This window comes from Chiloscyllium plagiosum, chromosome 9 (genome assembly GCF_004010195.1).
Source record: "Chiloscyllium plagiosum isolate BGI_BamShark_2017 chromosome 9, ASM401019v2, whole genome shotgun sequence".
Lineage (NCBI taxonomy): Eukaryota > Metazoa > Chordata > Chondrichthyes > Orectolobiformes > Hemiscylliidae > Chiloscyllium > Chiloscyllium plagiosum.
Window position 1 is genome coordinate 76583687 of NC_057718.1, and position 18807 is coordinate 76602493.

The following is an 18807-nucleotide window of genomic DNA, read 5'->3' on the forward strand; positions in this document are numbered from 1 at the left end:
ATTTGGTATCAGTCACTTAGACTGATACCCATGAAAAGGACAGATGGAAGTGAATCTACCCAAGGCATCTTAGGTAGTTCTGCTGGCAGCGCTGGTATCTGAATACATACCATGAGGCACCCCGATAATTTATCATGATCCATTCTTATTCATGGCTGCTTCCCCGACCTCTGTGCATGTAGGAGCATGGCACTTAACACACTAGAGGGCCATTTTTAACATTTCACCCCTCAGCATTCTGCTCTGTGTACATTTGACCAAGGTGGTATTCACTTATGTTTCCCCTCTTGGGAAAACAACCCTGAGGCAAGGTAGAAGATCAGATGAGCAGAGCTTCCCACCCTTTGGGTCAGAGATTTCAAGCACCCTTTCAGGACTTGAAGGCTACAGAATGTGGATCATAGAGTCATGCAGCACGGAAACAGACTTTTCAGTCCTACCAGATCATACCGACCATATCCCAAACTGAACTAATCCCACCTGTCTGTGTTTGGCCCATATCCTTCCAAACATTTCTTATTCATTTATTTTTTTAAATGTATTTTAAATGTTGTAACTGTACCCAAGCGGCATTGACCACTTCCTCTGGAATTCATTCCACACACAAGCAACTCTCTGCATTAAAAAAAATTGCCCCTCATGTATTTTTTTAATCTTTCTCCTCTTATCTTCAGAATATGCCCCAGTCTTGAAATCCTCCACTTTAGGGAAAAGACAACTGCTATTGACCTTATCTATATCTCTCATGATTTTATAAACCTCAGTAAGGTCACCTCTTAACCTCTTACACTCCAGTGAAAAAGGTCCCAGCCTATCCAGCCCCTCCTTTCCAGTCCCAGCAACAACCTGGTAAATCTCTTCTGAACCCGTTCTAGCTTAATAATATCTTTCCTATAACAGATGATACATTACTCCAGAAAAGGTCTCACGAGTGCCAAGGTGTGTCATTATATGGCTAAATAAGATGAAAACTAATCCAAATCCTTCTAAAATAGGCCTACGGCAAGTGGGCAAAGTGGGAGAGATTTCTGGTTAGGCAGACCTGATGGTAGCTGCAGTGCAATGTCCTCCCACATCCACAAGATTCCATGTGAAGTTCTTGCCATCCTTACTGTCCTTAGTAGCCACACACACAGATGACAAGCAACATGAGTTCGACTGGGACAAGACTACTATTTTAGGACAAGCCAAACAGAGAACAGCCAGGGAATTCCTAGAGGCATGGCACTCATCCACAGATTCTATCAACAAACACATCAACCTGGACCCAATATACCGGCAACTGCAGCGGACAGCTGGAACTGACAACTGGAAGTGGCAGAGACAAACCATTATAAATGCCAGAGGAAACATCACAGAAGCGCTTCACAGGAGGCTCCCAAGCACTGAGGATGTCACCTAGACAGGGGAACGAAACGTCTACAACAAAAATTCCTAGCTTGGCGAACAGAACCACAACAACGAGCACCCGAGCTACAAATCTTCTCACAAACTTTGAGTTCTTGCCATGATAAACATAATCTTCATTCGACACATAGTGCGAGGCAGAGATCTGACAGACTGCATATAAAGAAGGCAGAGCTGTTACATTTGTAGGAGGCCTTATTAAAAGAATTATTTACCAGAGCTATAACCTAGAATTATACATCATATATGCACTGTTACGTCTGGCGATCCAGTTCTTGTGCACCCCTATTTATTACCAATAATAATCTGTTCCTCTGACACAATGTATAATGTAAGGCATAATGTAAGGTTCCACAAGAACAGTAATGGATTGCAGCACTATCTCAACATCACTTCTATTAAGCTTTCGTCTCTCTGATCTGTCAAACTACTTGTCAAATATGAGCAGAAATTTTCTCCAATAAAGTTGAAGATGAAAACTATTTTTTCCGCCTTGAAATCAGCATATTTAGCATCATCAGAAGTCCAACTGACATCAGATTTATCTAAATGTAAATTGTTTTGTAAATGCAGTTGAGCATATAGAACACAGAATGTGACATCCATTTGCCTGGTATTGCAGCAAAAGTGTTTGGCAATTTTAAATAAACAATCTGACATCATGCAAACTCATTCAATGTTCATAATCCTAAAGCATTGACAGTTGTTTCTTGACTTTTAACTGCTTTACAGCTTAATAATCATGGTGCCTGGTTGAACTCAGGACCTTGGGTGGGGGTAGAACTCCCAGAAAATAAAGATTCCCTTATTAAATGCTGCAGTAAACTGAAATGGTTCAAAATGTGACCACTGACCTTGACACTGCATAGCATTGACTTTCATACAAAGTTGGTGAATACCATTGATTTGATATCACTGAGCAGATTAGTCCATTGTGCTCACAACTTACAACAAGTCCTAACAACTTGTAGCACCAAGGTCGAAACAGAGTTGAGAAATAAATGTGGTGAGCAAATTGCTTAGTCCACAATTCATGTACTCTTCTATGTTGAACATCATAGAGTCATAGAGATGTACAGTATGGAAACAGACTCTTCGGTCCAACTCGTCCATGCCGACCTGATATCCCAACCCAATCTAGTCCCACCTGCCAGCACCCAGCCCATATCCCTCCAAACCCTTCCTATTCATATACCTATCCAAATGCCTCTTAAATGTTGCAATTGTACCAGCCTCCACCACTTCCTCTGGCAGCTCATTCCACACCCGTACCACCCTCTGTGTGAAAAAGCTGCCCCTTAGGTCTCTTTTATATCTTTCCCCCCTCACCCTAAACCTATGCCCTCTAGTTCTGGACTCCCCGACCCCAGGGAAAAGACTTTGTCTATTTATCCTATCCATGCCCCTCATAATTTTGTAAACTACTATAAGGTCACCCCTCAGGCTCCGACACTCCAGGGAAAACAGTCCCAGCCTGTTCAGCCTCTCCCTATAGCTCAGATCCTCCAACCCTGGCAACATCCTTGTAAATCTTTTCTGAACCCTTTCAAGTTTCACAACATCTTTCTGATAGGAAGGAGACCAGAATTGCATGCAATCTTCCAACAGTGCCCTAACCAAAGCAGTGAGGGAGTGGGGGTGAGCAAGGGTGCAGATTTAGCTCTGGCCTGGGTGAACTTTAATGTCCATCACTAAGAATGACTCAGTGTCATCACGACCTGTCGAGCTTTTTTTAAAATTTACTGATGGGACGTGGGCATCGCTGGCTGGCTAGCACTTTTTATTTGCCTGTCCCTAGTTGCCCTTGAGAAGTTGTTGGTGAGCTGCCTTCTTGAACTGTTGTAGTCCACATGCTGTAGGTTGACCCACAATACCCTTACGAAGGGAATTCCAGGATTCTGACCCAGTGAAGGAATGGCGATATATTTCCAAGTCAGGACAGTGAGTGATTTAGAAGGGATCATGCAGGTGGTGGCGTTCCAATGTATCTGATGCCCTTGTCTTTCTAGACAGAAGTGGTCATGGATCTGGAAAGTGGTCTCTAATGATTTCTTTGATGAATTTCTGCAGAGTTTTTTGCAGATAGTACACAATGCTACTTTGAGCCTCAGTGGTAGAGGGAGTGGATGGTTGTGGATGTGGTGCCAAACAAGCGGGGTTGCTTTGTCCTGGATGGTGTCAAGCTTCTTGGTTGTTGTTGAAGCTGCACTCATTCAGAGATCAGGGAGTACTCTATCACACTCCTGACTTGTGCCTTATAGATGTTGGAGAGGCTTTGAGAAGTCAGGAAGTGAGTTACTCACCACAGTATTCCTAACATCTACTCTGTTCCTGCAGCCACTGTGTTTATGTGGCAAGTCCAATTGAGGTTTTGGTCAATGGTAACCCGCAGGATGATGATAGTGGGGGATTCAGTGATGGTAACACCATTGAATGTCAAGGAGTGGTAATTAAATTGTCTCTTACTGGATGGTCATTGCCTGGCAATATGTGGTGCGAACGTTATTTGCCACTTAGAGTCATAGAGATGTACAGCATAGAAACAGACCCGTCCATGCTGACCAGATATCCCAACCCAATCTAGTCCCACCTGCCAGCACCCGGCCCATATCTCTCCAAACCCTTCCTATTCATATACCCATCCAAATGCCTCTTAAATGTTGCAATTGTTCCAGCCTCCACCACTTCCTCTGACAGCTTGTTCCATACCCGTACCACCCTCTGTGTGAAAATGTTGCCCCTTGGGTCTCTTTTATATCTTTCCCCTCTCACCTTAAACCTATGCCCTCTACTTCTGGACTCCCCTGACCCCAGGGAAAAGACTTTGTCTATTTATCCTATGCATGCCCCTCATAATTTTGTAAACCTCTATAAGGTCACCCCTCAGTCTCCGATGCTCCAAGGAAAACAGTCCCAGCCTCTTCAGCCTCTCCCTATAGCTCAAATCTTCCAACCCTGGCAACAACCTTGTAAATCTTTTCTGAACTCTTTCAAGTTTCACAACATCTTTCCGATAGGAAGGAGACCAGAATTGCATGCAATATTCTAACAGTGGCCTAACCAATGTCCTGTACAGCCACAACATGACCTCCCAACCCCTGTACCCTATACTCTGTCCAATAAAGGAAAGCACACCAAACGCCTTCTTCACTATCCTATCTACCTGCAACTCCACTTTCAAGGAGCTATGAACCTGCACTCCAAGGTCTCTTTGTTCAGCAACACTCCCTAGGACCTTACTATTAAGTGTATAAGTCCTGCTAAGATTTGCTTTCCCAAAATGCAGCACCTTGCATTTATCTGAATTAAACTTCATCTGCCACTTGGCCCATCTCAACAAGATTCTGTTGTAATCTGAGGTAACCTTCTTCGCTGTCCACTATACCTCCAATTTTGGTGTCATCTGCCAACTTACTAACTATATGTCTTATGCTCGCATCCAAATCATTTTTATAAATGACAAAAAAGTAGAGGACCCAGCACCTATCCTTGTGGCACTCCACTGGTCACAGGCCTCCAGTCTGAAAAACAATCCTCCATCACCACCCTCTGTCTTCTATCTTTGAGCCAGTTCTGTATCCAAATGGCTAGTTCTCCCTGTATTCCATGAGCTCTAACCTTGCTAATCAGTCTCCCATGGAGAACCTTGTTGAACGCCTTACTGAAGTCCATATAGATCACATCAACCACTGTGTCCTCATCAATCCTTTTTGTTACTTCTTCAAAAAACTCAATTAAGTTTGTGAGACATGATTTCCCATGCACAAAGCCATGTTGACTATCCCTAATCAGTCCTTGCCTTTCCAAATACATGTGTATCCTATCCCTCAGGATTCCCTCCAACAACTTGCCCACCACCGACGTCAAGCTCACTGGTCTATTGTTCCCTGGCTTGTCCTTACCACCCTTCTTAAACAGTGGCACCACATTAGCCAACCTCCAGTCTTCCGGGACCTCACCTGTGGCTATCGATGATACAAATATCTCAGCAAGAGGCCCAGCAATCACTTCTCTAGCTTCCCACAGAGTTCTAGGGTACACTTAATCAGGTCCTGGGGATTTATCCAACTTTATGCATTTCAAGACATCCAGCACTTCCTCCTCTGTAATATGGACATTTTTCAAGGTGTCACCATTAATTTCCCTACATTCTATATCTTCTATATCCTTTTCCACCGATGCAAAATACTCATTTAGTATCTCCCCCATTTTCTGTGGCTCCACACAAAGGCCGTCCTGCTGATCTTTGAGGAGCCCTATTCTCTCCCTTGTCAGCCCAAGCCTGGATATTGCCTAGATCTTGTTGCATTTAAACATGAACTGCTTCAGTATCTGAGAAGTTGTGAATGCTACTAAACATTGTGCAATCATCAGCAAACATTCCCATCTCTGACCTTATGATGGAGGGAAGGTCATTGAGGAAGCAGCTGAAGATGGTTGTGTCTCGGACACTACTCTGAGGAACTCCTGCAGAGATGTCCTGGAGTTGAGATGTCTGACCTCCAACAACACAACCACCTTCCTCTGTGCCAGGTATGACTCCAGCCAGTGGAGAGTTTGCCTTCTGAAGCCCATTGATTCCAGTTTTGCCAGGGCTGATCAAGTCTGAAAGGATATAGCTATTTGATCAGGAAGGTAGCTGAGAATGTGATAGGTAGATGAAGGAGAGGGAGAAGATGATAAGTTGGAGAGGAGGGTGGAGCAGATAGATGGGAAAGATAATGGACAGGTCAAGAGGGTGGTGCTGATTTGGAGGTTTGGAACTGGGATAATTTGGAGGGAGGGGAAATGAGGAAACTGGTGAAATCCATATTGATCCTGTGTGGTTGCAAGGTCCCAAGGCGAAATATGAGGCATTCTTCTTCCAGGCATTGGGTGGTTAGTGTTTGGTCGTGGAGGAGGCTCAGGACTTGCATGTCCTTGGTGGAGTGAGAGGGGAATTTGAAGTGTTCAGCCACGGGGCGGTGGGGTTGGTTGGTGCGGGTATGCCAGATATGTTCTCTGAAATGATCTGTCAGTTGGCATCCTGTCCCCCGATGTAGAGGAGAACGCATTTGGGTGTAACGGAATAGTAGATGACATTGGTGGAGGTACAGGTAAATTTCTATTGGATGTGGAAGGCCTTGGGCGCAGTTTTTAACTGTCGCATCGTCCCAGTGGAGAGAGAGTCCCATTTTCACACCTCAACCTTGTTGAATCGGGTAGACTTAAAATAGATTTAGTGAGTCAAAACTGGGCTTTCATGAGACACTGTGGACAATCAGCATCAGAATAACACTCCAAAGCTCACTGCAGCATCATGGTCAACACTCTCTCACTTCAGTTGTCGGTTTGCTCAACAATCTAATCCACAGCTTGAGCTACAAACCTTCTCCAAAATCTCAAATATCCTTCGCTCTATCACTGCTATTAAGTCAGGAGATCAACCTTGGTTCAATGATGAGTCGGAAGGTTATGCTCAGAGCAACAACAGAAATGAGGTGCCAGTCTGGTGAAGCTACAACACAGCATAAGCAGCAGGTAATAGACAAGGCTAAACAATTCCACTACCAAAGGATCAGATCTAAGCTCTGCAGACCTGTCCCATCCAGTCGTGAATGGTTGTGGGCAATGAAACAATTCAATAGAGAATGAGGGTCCAAAAATATCCCCATTCCCAAGGATAAGAGAGCCTAGACATCAATGTAAAAGATAATGCTGAAGCATTTGTAGAAGTGCTGATTAGGATCCTTAATCTTGGCCTCCTCTGAAAGCTCCTTACATCATAGTTGCCAGTCTTCAGCCCATTCAATTCACTCCACATAATATCGAGAAATAGTTGATGGCAATAGATGCTCCAAATGTTATGATAGCAGGCTGATAACATGCTGGCAATAATATGATGACTTGTAACCCAGAACTTGCTGCAGCCCAAAACAAGCTGTTTCAGCATTGTTACAATACTGGCATCTACCCAACAATGTCGAAAATATTCCTGAAGAAGGGCTTATGCCTGAAACATCGATTCTCCTGTTCCTTTGATGCTGCCTGACCTGCTGCGCTTTTCCAGCAACACATTTTTAAGCTCTGATCTCCAGCATCTGCAGTCCTCACTTTCTCCCAATGTCGAAAATAGCCTTACAACTAAAATTACATTATATTCAAACCCAGCCAATTATCGTTCTATGTCTCCTCTTGATTGTCATTAAAGTGTTTAAAAGGGGATATTTGCAGCTTTATAAAGCAGCACTTCATCATCAATAACCTGTTTACTGATGCCCAGTTTGTGTTCCACCAAGACCACTCACTCCTGATCTCATTACAGCATTGGTCCAAACATGGACAGAAGTGCCGAATTCCAGAAGCAAGGTGAGGGTGACTGTCCTTGACATTAATAACAAATTTGATCAAACGTGGCATCAAGGAACCCAAGCAAATCTAAAACAATATGAATCAAGTGGAAAACTCTCTGCTGGTTGGAGTCATCCCTGTTACATGAGAAGATGGCTGTGGTTGTTGAAAGTCAGTCATCTCAGCTGCAGAACATCTCTTCAGGAGTTCCTCAGAATAGTATCCTAGGCCCAACTATCTTCAGCTGCTTCATCAATGGCCTTGCCTCCATAAGGTCAGAATTGAGAATGTGTAATCATCAATGAACAATGTTTAGCATTGATCATGGCTGCTCAATGTTGAAGCAGTCCATGTTCAAATGAAGCAAGACATGGACAATATCCAGGCTCAGGCTGACATTTCCAACAAAATAATCTAATTGTCACTCCTTGATATTGAATGCTAATACCTTCACTAAATCCGCTCACTACCAGCATCCTACTGGTCACCATTAACCAGAAACAGAACTGAACTAACTATATAAATACTAACCGTATAAAATGGCTCAGTATTCTGCAGCGAGTAACTTGGCTTCTGACTCCCCAAATGCTATCTACCATCTAAAAGGCGCAAGTCAGGAGTGTGATAAAAATGACTTGCTTGAATTAATGAAGCTTCAAGAACGTTCAAGAAGCAATCGACATTGACTCTACCAAGGACGTGCAAGTCCTGGGTCTCCTCCACTGCCAAATCCTAGCCATCTGACGCCAGGGGGGAAAATGCCTCATCTTCCGCCTTGGGACACTCCAACCACACAGGATCAATGTCGATTTCACCAGTTTCCTGATCTGCCCTCATCCCCCCCCACCTTATCCCAGATCCAACTCTCCAACTTGGCACCACGTTCTTGAACTGTCCACCTTCCTTCCCACCTATCCGCTCCACACTCCACTCTGACCTATCGCCATCACCCCCTACTTTCATCTATCTATACCTTCCCCCCAGCCCCACCCCCCGTCCCAATTATCTCTCAGACCCCTTGTCACACCATCCCCACACATCCCTAATGAAGAGCTTCTGGTTGAAGCGTCAACTCTCCTGCTCCTCAGATGCTGCCTGACCGGCTGTGCTTTTCCAGCACCACACACCTAGGGTAAAGCAGCCCTCTTGATTGGCACCACATCCACAAATATTGACCTGCTCCCACCAGTGATGTACATGTGCAGCAATGTGTACCACCTACAAGGTGCACTGCAGAAATTTGCCAACGTTCATTCCACAGCACCTACCAACCGCAGTGCAACAAATATATAGAATACCACCAATTTTCCCTGTAAGGCACTCACCATACTGACTTTGAAATATATGGCAATTTTTCAGTATTGCTGGGTTAACATCTTAGAACTTCCTCCCTAACAACATTGCAGCATTTCAAGAAGGTAGCTTATCACCACCTTCTCAAGGGCTACTAGGGACAGGTAATAAATGCTAGTCCAACTAATGAAGCCTGCATCCAGTAATGAATTAAAAGAAAGATCAAATAGCCAACGACAAATAAAATTTTTGTCAATAATTTCCCCATGTTACAACAATGTTTTAACTTAGATGGTGGCAGTATTGTTCCATAAAATGTGAAAATCCACACTCTATTATATTTCACAGGTCAGTGCCTACTTCCCCCTCTGAGACAATGGGTTAATATACTGTCTGATGTGATGATAGCCACAGAACCTGGATGGTGCTGCCTGTCCCTTAATAGCATGGTTGATCTTATCAAAGATCAGCACAGCCTCAGCATTGCTGAATGAAGAAAGATGATCAGTTGGGGTTCTCGTTCCTTGTTGATTTTAACAGGTCTTTCGCTGGAAGGTCTGCTAGTGTGGATGATGGAGAATTGTATCAGGATTGACTATAATTCATTCAAGAGGTAATCTGATAGGTTAGGGCAGTCCAGCCTGATTTTAATGAATCTACCCTGTATCTGCAGTTGGATTTGCTGGTGGAGAAGCACAGAGAGACATATCGGCGTATGTTGGAACAATTACTTCTGGCTGAGAAGTGTCACAGGCGTACTGTGTATGAACTGGAGAATGAGAAACACAAGCACACAGACTATATGAACAAGAGCGATGACTTTACCAACCTCCTTGAACAAGATCGAGAGAGGTAAGGATGAAGTGAACTTAGTCTCTCGTTGTACAATTAATAGCAACAAATCATTGATGACATGATGTATAAAATAGCCAGAGAAGTATTACATTTCTGTAACACAGCAAATGTTTTTTTTCAGAAATTGTATACCGTGACAGCTAAGCGTATGATTGAATAATTAGCACATTTGAACTACAAAGCTGCTGGTGATTGTGGCTAACTCTCCATTTGAGACACAAGATAACTTTTTGTAGAAGTTTCAAGAAAACAGAATGACTTGCTTTTCATGGCTCTTTTCACTTTGATACTTGCTGCCATGCTGTGAATTTGGAGGAAAGAAATCACATAAGAGGAAATAGACCCACACTACTTAGAGCAGACATGCATGCGCAAATACAATTTACTGTCTATATGCAAAATATTAACACTTAAAAATCACTTCCACCTCCAATGATCAGAGAGGCTACAGTTGAAGTAAATTATATGATCTGTAATAAAATAGCTGAAACACAATAAAAATTCCGCTCTGTCAGGACCCAATCAAGACGAGCATTCAAATTACCATACATCGAGACACGACTACGTTATTACAAACTGCATGCACTCAACAAATGATTTAATCTTTTGATCGACTATAGGCATGGAAATTCCTGAAAAGTAATGGAGCTCACTTTTGGCTTTGATCAATTTGCTTAAAATAAACATGTTGGCCACCATAATCTGCAGCTTTGAAATTAACATTTGCGCAAAGGATAATGGTTATTGTATTTTTGCCAATGGTCCATTTTAAATGAAAGAAAACTATTGTGGATATCAAAACTCCAAAATAAAACAGTAAATTCTGGAAGTAGTGAAAATCAGGAACAATGGACGAACAAACAGAATTTGCATTTAAGATGATGGACTTTCATCAGAACTGGGACCCCCACACTGCTCTTCAAATAAAGAGGTGCGACACTTTACACCCACTTGAAAAAGAAGGTGGAGTTTTACTTTCGTTTCTGAAAGACAGCACCTCCAAAAGTGCAATATTTCCTGACATGAGCCATCTGTTCTTATTATAATAGATAAGCTATTTTAGTTTAGTAAAACCAGTTTTGATCAGTAATTATGTTGCTGGATTGCGACCACATTTTCCTGGCTCTATGAATGATGTTGTGATAATCTGATACTTCTTTTCCTGGAGATTGAATAATAAAACTCAACTTCTGCACTAAGAACCTCAGTTTCGTGAGGAATGTTCAACTTTCTCTAAAAAGCTGAATTTTACCAAATGGACCAAGAGACAAAGAGGGCAGGAGGAAGGTGTCAAAGAGATAGCCCAAAATCCTCTCGTAGACATGGCATATTATCAGCAATGGGAACCTGGGTGGTGTAGCTGTCCGCAAATGAGTTATTGTGTGCTCAATCGATCAAGGGCTTCTTCTCACTATGGCTCCTCTTTACTCCATCTTGGTAGAGTGAATGCTGTCAGATAAAACCTGACAAATTCTCAATGGTACCAATCTGCCAGTATTTCCTTTATGCTCACAAGATAGTGACACTTAAGTTTGTCTCCTGGCTCCAATTTGCCAACCTTCCTACCGCTGGCAAAATGACATAATGGCAGTGAGGCATTAAGCACCTCCAATGTCTTCACATGCCAATAGGCCAACGTTCCACTCCCTACCATCACTAAAGAGCTGGCAAAACTGTGGTCATTGATCTCAACGTGGGTAATGGAATCATCACTTTAGATCTAAGACAGACAAACCAGGATATTTACCTAACAATGAAGGATTAGAAACTATGGAGGAGTAAAGAGATTCTGTAGTCAAGGTTAAAAACTCACTCACAGCTTGTACATAGTAAAAACAGTAATCAAAAAGCTGATGAAGTGTTGGCCTTTTTGTCAAGGGGGTTGAACTATAAAAATGAAAATGTTTCAGTTGTGTAAGGGTTGATCAGACCCTACCTGGATTTATTTTCTGTGCCTCAGGAAGGATGTATTAGCTTTGGAGAGGATGCTGCACAGATTCCCTGGCATGATATCAGATAGGAGAAAGTGAGGACTGCAGATGCTGGAGATCAGAGCTGGAAAAGCAACAGGTCAGGCAGCATCCAAGGAGCAGGAGAATTGACGTTTCGGACATGAGCCCTGAAGAAGGGCTCATGCCCGAAACGTTGATTCTCCTGCTCCTTGGATGCTGCCTGACATGATATCAGATAGTAAAAGGTTAAGTTATAAGACATGATTTGGAGATGCCGGTGTTGGACTGGGGTGTACAAAGTTAAAAATCACACAATGCCAGGTTATAGTCCAACAGGTTTAATTAGAAGCACACTAGCTTCAGATTGGTACCATTGATGAAGGAGCGACTCTCTGAAGCTAGTGTGCTTCTAATTAAACCTGTTGGACTATAACCTGGTGTTGCGTGATTTTTAACATTAAGTTATAAGGACAGCTTGATGGTCATATTCCCTTAAATTTAGTAAGTTGACAGGTGGAGAAATCCATAACAATCTGTAATCTTAAAATGACAACTGGACCATTCAAGAGTGAATCAGGAAGCACTACTTTTTCAAAAACAGTACTGAAAATCTGGAATCTGTTTCTTCCAAAAGGCTGTGGCAACAGGATCTGTTGAATGTTTCAATCTTTACATTGTGAAGTCAGGGTGGATAAATTGAGTTCAATATCAGCCATGATCTAATTGAATAACAAACTAGGCTTAAGGGGTTGACTGCTGTTTGCGATCCACTAGACTTATCTTGTTAAATTTCACCTTGGTAACACATGATCAGTACTTAATTTACCTGATTTTCTGGCCTACTTAGTTCAGTATTGTTAGTCTTCAGCATTGTAAACCTCTCTCAACTAGATTTCTCAACAGAAGTAATGCAGGTAGGTGCCCTGCTTGAAAGGTGTGTGTTATGTAGACTCTACTAAATGTACTTTCCAAAGCTAGGCTGAACTTTCAAATATTCCAGAAGAAGACAAAGAAAATTCTTTGAAGACACTCTGATGCTGTCCTTGAAGCATGTTGGCAGTAAGCTCAATAACTGGGAGGAACCTGACATTTTTAGAATGGTGACAACTTATTCACCAAACTGCATCACACTTTCAGTCTCAATGCATTAACAATAAAACAGAACAGTGGCAGAAAAAGAAAGGAAGCGAATCTTGCATCCTGGATTCTATGACCTTCCGGGACACCCTGCCCCATGAGCTTGAAGATCTGTGGATTAAGAATCAACCTGTTCAATCACAAGAAGATCAATGTGCAGCACTGAGTAAACATCACCTTGAAACTGAGGGACAGACTCAGGCATTACTGGATGAATGTAATGTGAATTGAGCAAGATCTCATCATTGGATAATATTATTGAGTATTATGACATTGTATGTTTGGGATAGAAAACAATTGTAAAATTATTGCATTCCCACCAGCTTAACCTAAAATATTAATTGTTTAACAATATCCAAATCTATCTGGAATAAAACAATAAAAAAAGTTGCGCTGCATTATCTACAGTACTTATTTCTGTAACACTTTCCTGTTATTCTATGTCCATTGAATTATTTTTTCAGTCAGACTTGTTCCACTTGTCTATCACACTCGAATTGTAGCTATGTATTGTTCTTGGCTGTCATTGAGTCTATGAGATTTTTCTCCAGGATAAGGCCACTGTGACACAGATTGCTTCAGCGTCATACTACCTTGTTGCCTGTTCTGTTGTCACGAACCCATTGCCTTTGCCTCCTTTCTCCTCACACTGACATATTTTCATGTTATAGAGTCGTAAAGTTATACAGCATGGAAACAGACCCTTCGGCCCAACCAGTCCATGCCGAACATAACCTCAAATGAAACTAATCCCACCTGCCTGCTCCTGCCCCATATCTTTCCAAACCTTTTCTATTCATGTATCCATTCAAATGTCTTTTAAATGTTGTAATTACTCCCTCATCCACCACTTCCTCTGTGTAAAAAGATTGCCTTTCATGTTTTTTTTTAAATCTCTCTTCTTTCATCTTGAAAATGACCCCCAGTCTTGAAATCCCTCATCCTAGAGAAAAGACAACCACCATTAACTCTATTTGTACTTCTCATTATTTTATAAACTTTTATCAGATTGCCTCTCAACCTCCTACGCACCTGTGAGGAAAGTCCCAACCTATCCAGCCCTTCTTTATAACTCAAACTTTCCATACCCGACAACATCCTGGAAATCTCTTCTGAACCCTCTCCAGCTTCTGCTTGTTGCCTCTCCCCTCTGTCTCTCCAACTGAGGGAAATCTTTTGCTTGGGTGGTCCAGCTAACTTTGCTGTTAATTGTCTCAGACTTCCAAAAGAGTACTCTTGAGTCCTCCTCTCCCAAAGTCTGTAACTGATCAACCTTTTGGAAGAGTCTCTCTTGATCACTAGAATAATACATCCTACCAATGTTCAGTCCTTCCAAACCCTATAACTCATTAATCACAATTCCTACTCATCTCATTAGGTTTCCACTCCGCCTTGTTTCCATACTCGCCACCACTATGGGCGGCATGGTGGCTCAATGGTTAGCATGCTGCCTCACAGCACCAGGAACTCAGGTTCGATCCCAGCCTTGGCGACTGTCTGTGTGGAGTTTGCACATTCTCCCCGTGTCTGTGTGGGTTTCCTCTGGGTGCTCTGGTTTCCTCCCACAATCCAAAGATGTGTAGGTTAGGTGAATTGGCCATGCGAAATTGCCCATAGTGTTCAGTGTTGTATAGGTTAGGTGCATTAGTTAGGGGCAAAAATATAGGGTCCTGTGAGTTACTCTTTGCAGAGTTGGTGCGGACTTGTTGGGCCGAAGGGCCTGTTTCCACACTGTACAGATTCTATGATTCACTATCACAATTCTGTCAGACTCAATAGTTCTGTGGTTAACATGGAGACACATTTAGATTTGGCTAGGACAGAAATTCAGAAGTAAATTCTACATTATTGTCAGAGGCATTTATATTCTTTTTTTCAACACAACCACTTAAATATCATTTTACTTCTGGATTCATCATGGATTCTGTGGCAGCGGGTCTACTGAACACAACATGACATTAGATTAACTTCAATATTTAGTGGGCCAATCCAATCACAGAATTTGGAAAACACTGGAAGCAGGAAAAGATTGGCTTTGACAATCGATTCAGGATGAACAAAGATTGCATCCTGTTTAATACACGCATCCTGTTTAATACACACCCCTTCTGGAGACAATAGGAATCAATAAGGAGAGAGAACCCGGTGCTTTTGCAAAGTGTGCCCAGGAGGTCAATAGCAGGAGTATTGTGTTTTTTTTTCTCAAAAATATACTTTATTCATAAATAATTTGATGGTCTGTACAATTGGTCATGCGTCGTGGTCAACTCCTTCAGCTGGAAGATCAGCAGGTTTCGGATCACCCAGATAGCGTCCTTCACCGAGTTGCTGATCCTCCAGGCACAGTTGATGTTCGTCTTGGTGTGCGTCCCGGGGAACAGGCCGTAGAGCACGGAGTCCCGCGTCACGGCGCTGCTCGGGACGAACCTCGACAAACACCACTGCATTCCTCTCCAGACTTCCTCTGCATAGGCACATTCCAGAAGGAGGTGTGTGACAGTCTCGTCTCCCCCCGCAGCCGCTTCGAGGGCAGCGTGCGGTGCGGCTGAGAGTCCGGGCGTGCATAGAGGATCTCACAGGCAGAGCCCTTCTCACCACCAGGAGAAAGTGAGGTCTGCAGATGCTGGAGATCAAAGTCTGCAGATGCTGGAGACCACCAGCCAAGCCATGTCTTGGTGCTTGTTGGAAAGTTCTGGCGATGAGGCATTCTGCCAAATGGCTTTGACAGTTTGCTCAGGGATCCGCTCGATAGGATCCGCCCTCTCCTTTTCCCACAGGGTCTCAAGGACACTATGTGCTGACCACTTCCTAATGGACTTGTGGTCAAAGGTGTTTTTCTTCATAAACTTCTCCACGAAGGACAGGTGATACGGAACGGTCCAACTACTCAAAGCATTCCGTGGCAGCGAGGCCAGGCCCATCCTTCGCAACACCGGGGATAGGTAGAAACTCAGTACGTAGTGACACTTGGTGTTTGCGTACCGGGGATCCACGCACAGCTTGATGCAGCCACACACAAAGGTGGCCATCAGGGTGAGGGTAGCATTGGGTGTATTTTTACCCCCGTTGTCCAGATCTTTATACAGTGAGTCCCTTCGGACCCCGTCCATCTTTGACCTCCATATAAACTGGAAGATGGCCCAGTTGACTGCAGCGGCACAGGTTCTGGGAATAGGCCAGACCTGTGCCACGTATAACAGCAATGACAGTGCCTCACACCTGATGACCAGGTTTTTTCCCGCGATGGAGAGCGACCGTAGCTTCCATCTGCCCAGTTTCTGCCTCACTTTGCTGATACGCTCCGACCCTAGAGCAGACCTGACCCGGTTGGCGATTACCTTTGACAGAATTTTGTAATCTGCATTCAACAGTGAGATTGGTCTCCAATTTTTGAGTTCCTCCCTCTCCGCCTTCCGCTTGTAGACAAGGGTGATGATGCCTTTCCTCATGGATTCACTTTTTGTAATCTGCATTCAACAGTGAGATTGGTCTCCAATTTTTGAGTTCCTCCCTCTCCCCCTTCCGCTTGTAGATGAGGGGATGATGCCTTTCCTCATGGATTCACTCATGGTACCTGCCCGAAGCATACTGACATACACCTCCAGCAGGTCCTGGCCAATCAAGTCCCACAGAGCGGAATAGAGCTCGACCGGTAAGCCGTCGCTTGCGGGAGTTTTATTCTTTTTGAAGGACTCGAGGGCCTCGGTCAGCTCATCCAGAGATAACGGCTGGTCCAGCCTCTCCCGTGTTCTGTCGTCTAAGACCTCCGTGATAGAGGACAGGAACGACTGGGAGGCCGCGCTGTTGATCGGCTTCGCGTCATACAGACTGGCGTAGAAGGATTTACTGATCCTCATGACGTCAGCCTGAGATGACGTTAGCGAGCCATCTTCTTCCTTCAGGCTGCTGAGCACAGAGCTCTCTTTGTACACCTTCTGGAAGAAGAAATGTGAGCACGTCTCGTCCTGCTCCACCGAGCGGACCCTGGACCGGAAGATTATCTACAGCTTTGTGTTCAGCTTCCACGTTCCCCTACCTGCCCGCTGCTCGTCCTGTAGGTGACAGTCGGCCAGCAGGAGGCAGTGGTCGGAGAAGAACACCGGCTTGACGTCGGTGGATCTGACCGAGAGCGTTCGGGACACAGACAGGTAATCTATCCTTGAGCGGATAGATCCATCTGCCCGTGACCCAGTCTGCAGGGGCGCTGAAGACGTCGTGCGGCTTGGCATCTTTTACCGTGTCCATCAGGGCTCTGGACGTGGTGTCCAGTTTACTGTCCCCCCCGCCGGATCGTCCATCTGCATCAATGATACAGTTGACGTCTCCGGCCAGAATGACCGGCCTGGACGTAGCCAGCAACAGTGGAAGCTGCTGCAGGATGGCCAACCGTTCACTCTTACCCACTGGGGCGTACACATTAATCAGTCTCAGGGGAGCATTCCTGTGCATGATGTCGGCGATGAGGAGGCGCCCGCCCACCACCTCCTTAACCTCGTAGATGGTGAAGTTGCCTCCTCTCAACAGGATACCCAGGCCAGAGGCGCGGCTATCGTTGCCCCCCCGACCAAACGGATGGCCCATGGGCCCATAAGCTCGACCATCTCCTATAGCTGCTGAGGTGCGGTATCCCACACTCCTGCAGGAACAGGACGTTGGCTTTAACGTTGGCCAGGAAGGCCATAGTAGAAACACATTGCGTAGCCAATTTGATGCTACACACATTGATGCTGGCAATTTTTAACCCCATTTGAACAGTTTACAAGGTTAACAGTGTCCATTTGCTGCTGGTCTTGCCCCTCTGAGGTAGCTGTGTGCATTCCCGTGATGACGGCAAACTGCTGGACCTTCCCAGGGCTGAGGTAGCTGTCCGGCTCCACCCTGGAGCCATTTCCCCGCTCTGGTGTCTTCGGGTCGGGCCCAGGGTCCGCATGGTCCAGTTCTCCATCTGACAGTCACAGGACCGCTGCTCCCAGTTACCTGGAGCTGTGGGCCGGTGGGTACCTCTTGGTTCTCACCGGGTCGGGGGAGGCCTTTACCTGTCCCCTCAGAGGGATCGTCTTTTCCTGCTTGGGCGGTGCTGCCCTCCTTTTTCCCCGCGGTGCTCTGTCTCTTCCTCTGGTGATGACCCGCCTTGCGCCCATCCTCACCGTCGGAAGAGCTGCATGTGTCCTTGTCGCATAGGTGTCGCTTCCCCCCTCGCTGGGTGGCTTTGGGAGGTTTCCTCTTCCTGCTTTTCACAGTAATCCAATCCTCTGCTTCCTTTGGTCTCTTCTCTTCCATTTCCTCCGTCTGTCTTGGAGTAGCTTGGATCAGCTGCTGCACCTCCCCGCTGTCTGCCGTCTGCTCCGCTACAGCCCGCCCTTCCTTCTGGTTGCCTCCAATCACCGTTCCCGTGCTGTTTTGTGGCACTTTGCTGGTCTTGGGCTGTCCACAGCTCGTGTTGCCGCCTCCGGCCATCTGTGCATAGGTGGCGGCCCCTCGTCTTGGGCAGGCCTTGTACATGTGGCCCGCCTCTCCGCACAGATTACAGTTCTTGGTCTCCTTACATTCCTTGGTCGGGTGGCCTTCCTGCTTGCAGTTTCGGCAGACGGTCACCTTGCAATCCGCCGCCATGTGGCCTGACCTCCCGCAGGTTCGGCACACTTTTGGCTGCCCTGCGTATGTCAGGTAACCTCTGCTTCATCCGATGGCAAAACTTGAGGGTGGGTGGAGGATGTTCCCAATGGCATCGACCCCCAAGGTTACCCTGACCTGTCATTTGCTGGTCTAGATCCCGAAAGAATCGACCACATCGGTACTCTCTCCCTCGACCTGGACGTATCTCCTCAAGAAG

The 18807-nt window shown here is 44.9% G+C and overlaps 1 protein-coding gene across 2 annotated transcripts in view; it reads left to right on the forward strand.

Annotated features, from left to right (window-relative positions):
• The window catches only part of LOC122552954 (filamin-A-interacting protein 1-like), a 250336-nt gene that overhangs the window by 118762 nt on the left and 112767 nt on the right, over positions 1-18807 (forward strand). For both annotated transcript variants that reach the window (XM_043696264.1, XM_043696265.1), the window contains exon 4: positions 9704-9882. In XM_043696264.1, the coding sequence (XP_043552199.1) occupies positions 9704-9882 (179 nt within the window). The remainder of the gene's footprint in view (positions 1-9703; positions 9883-18807) is intronic.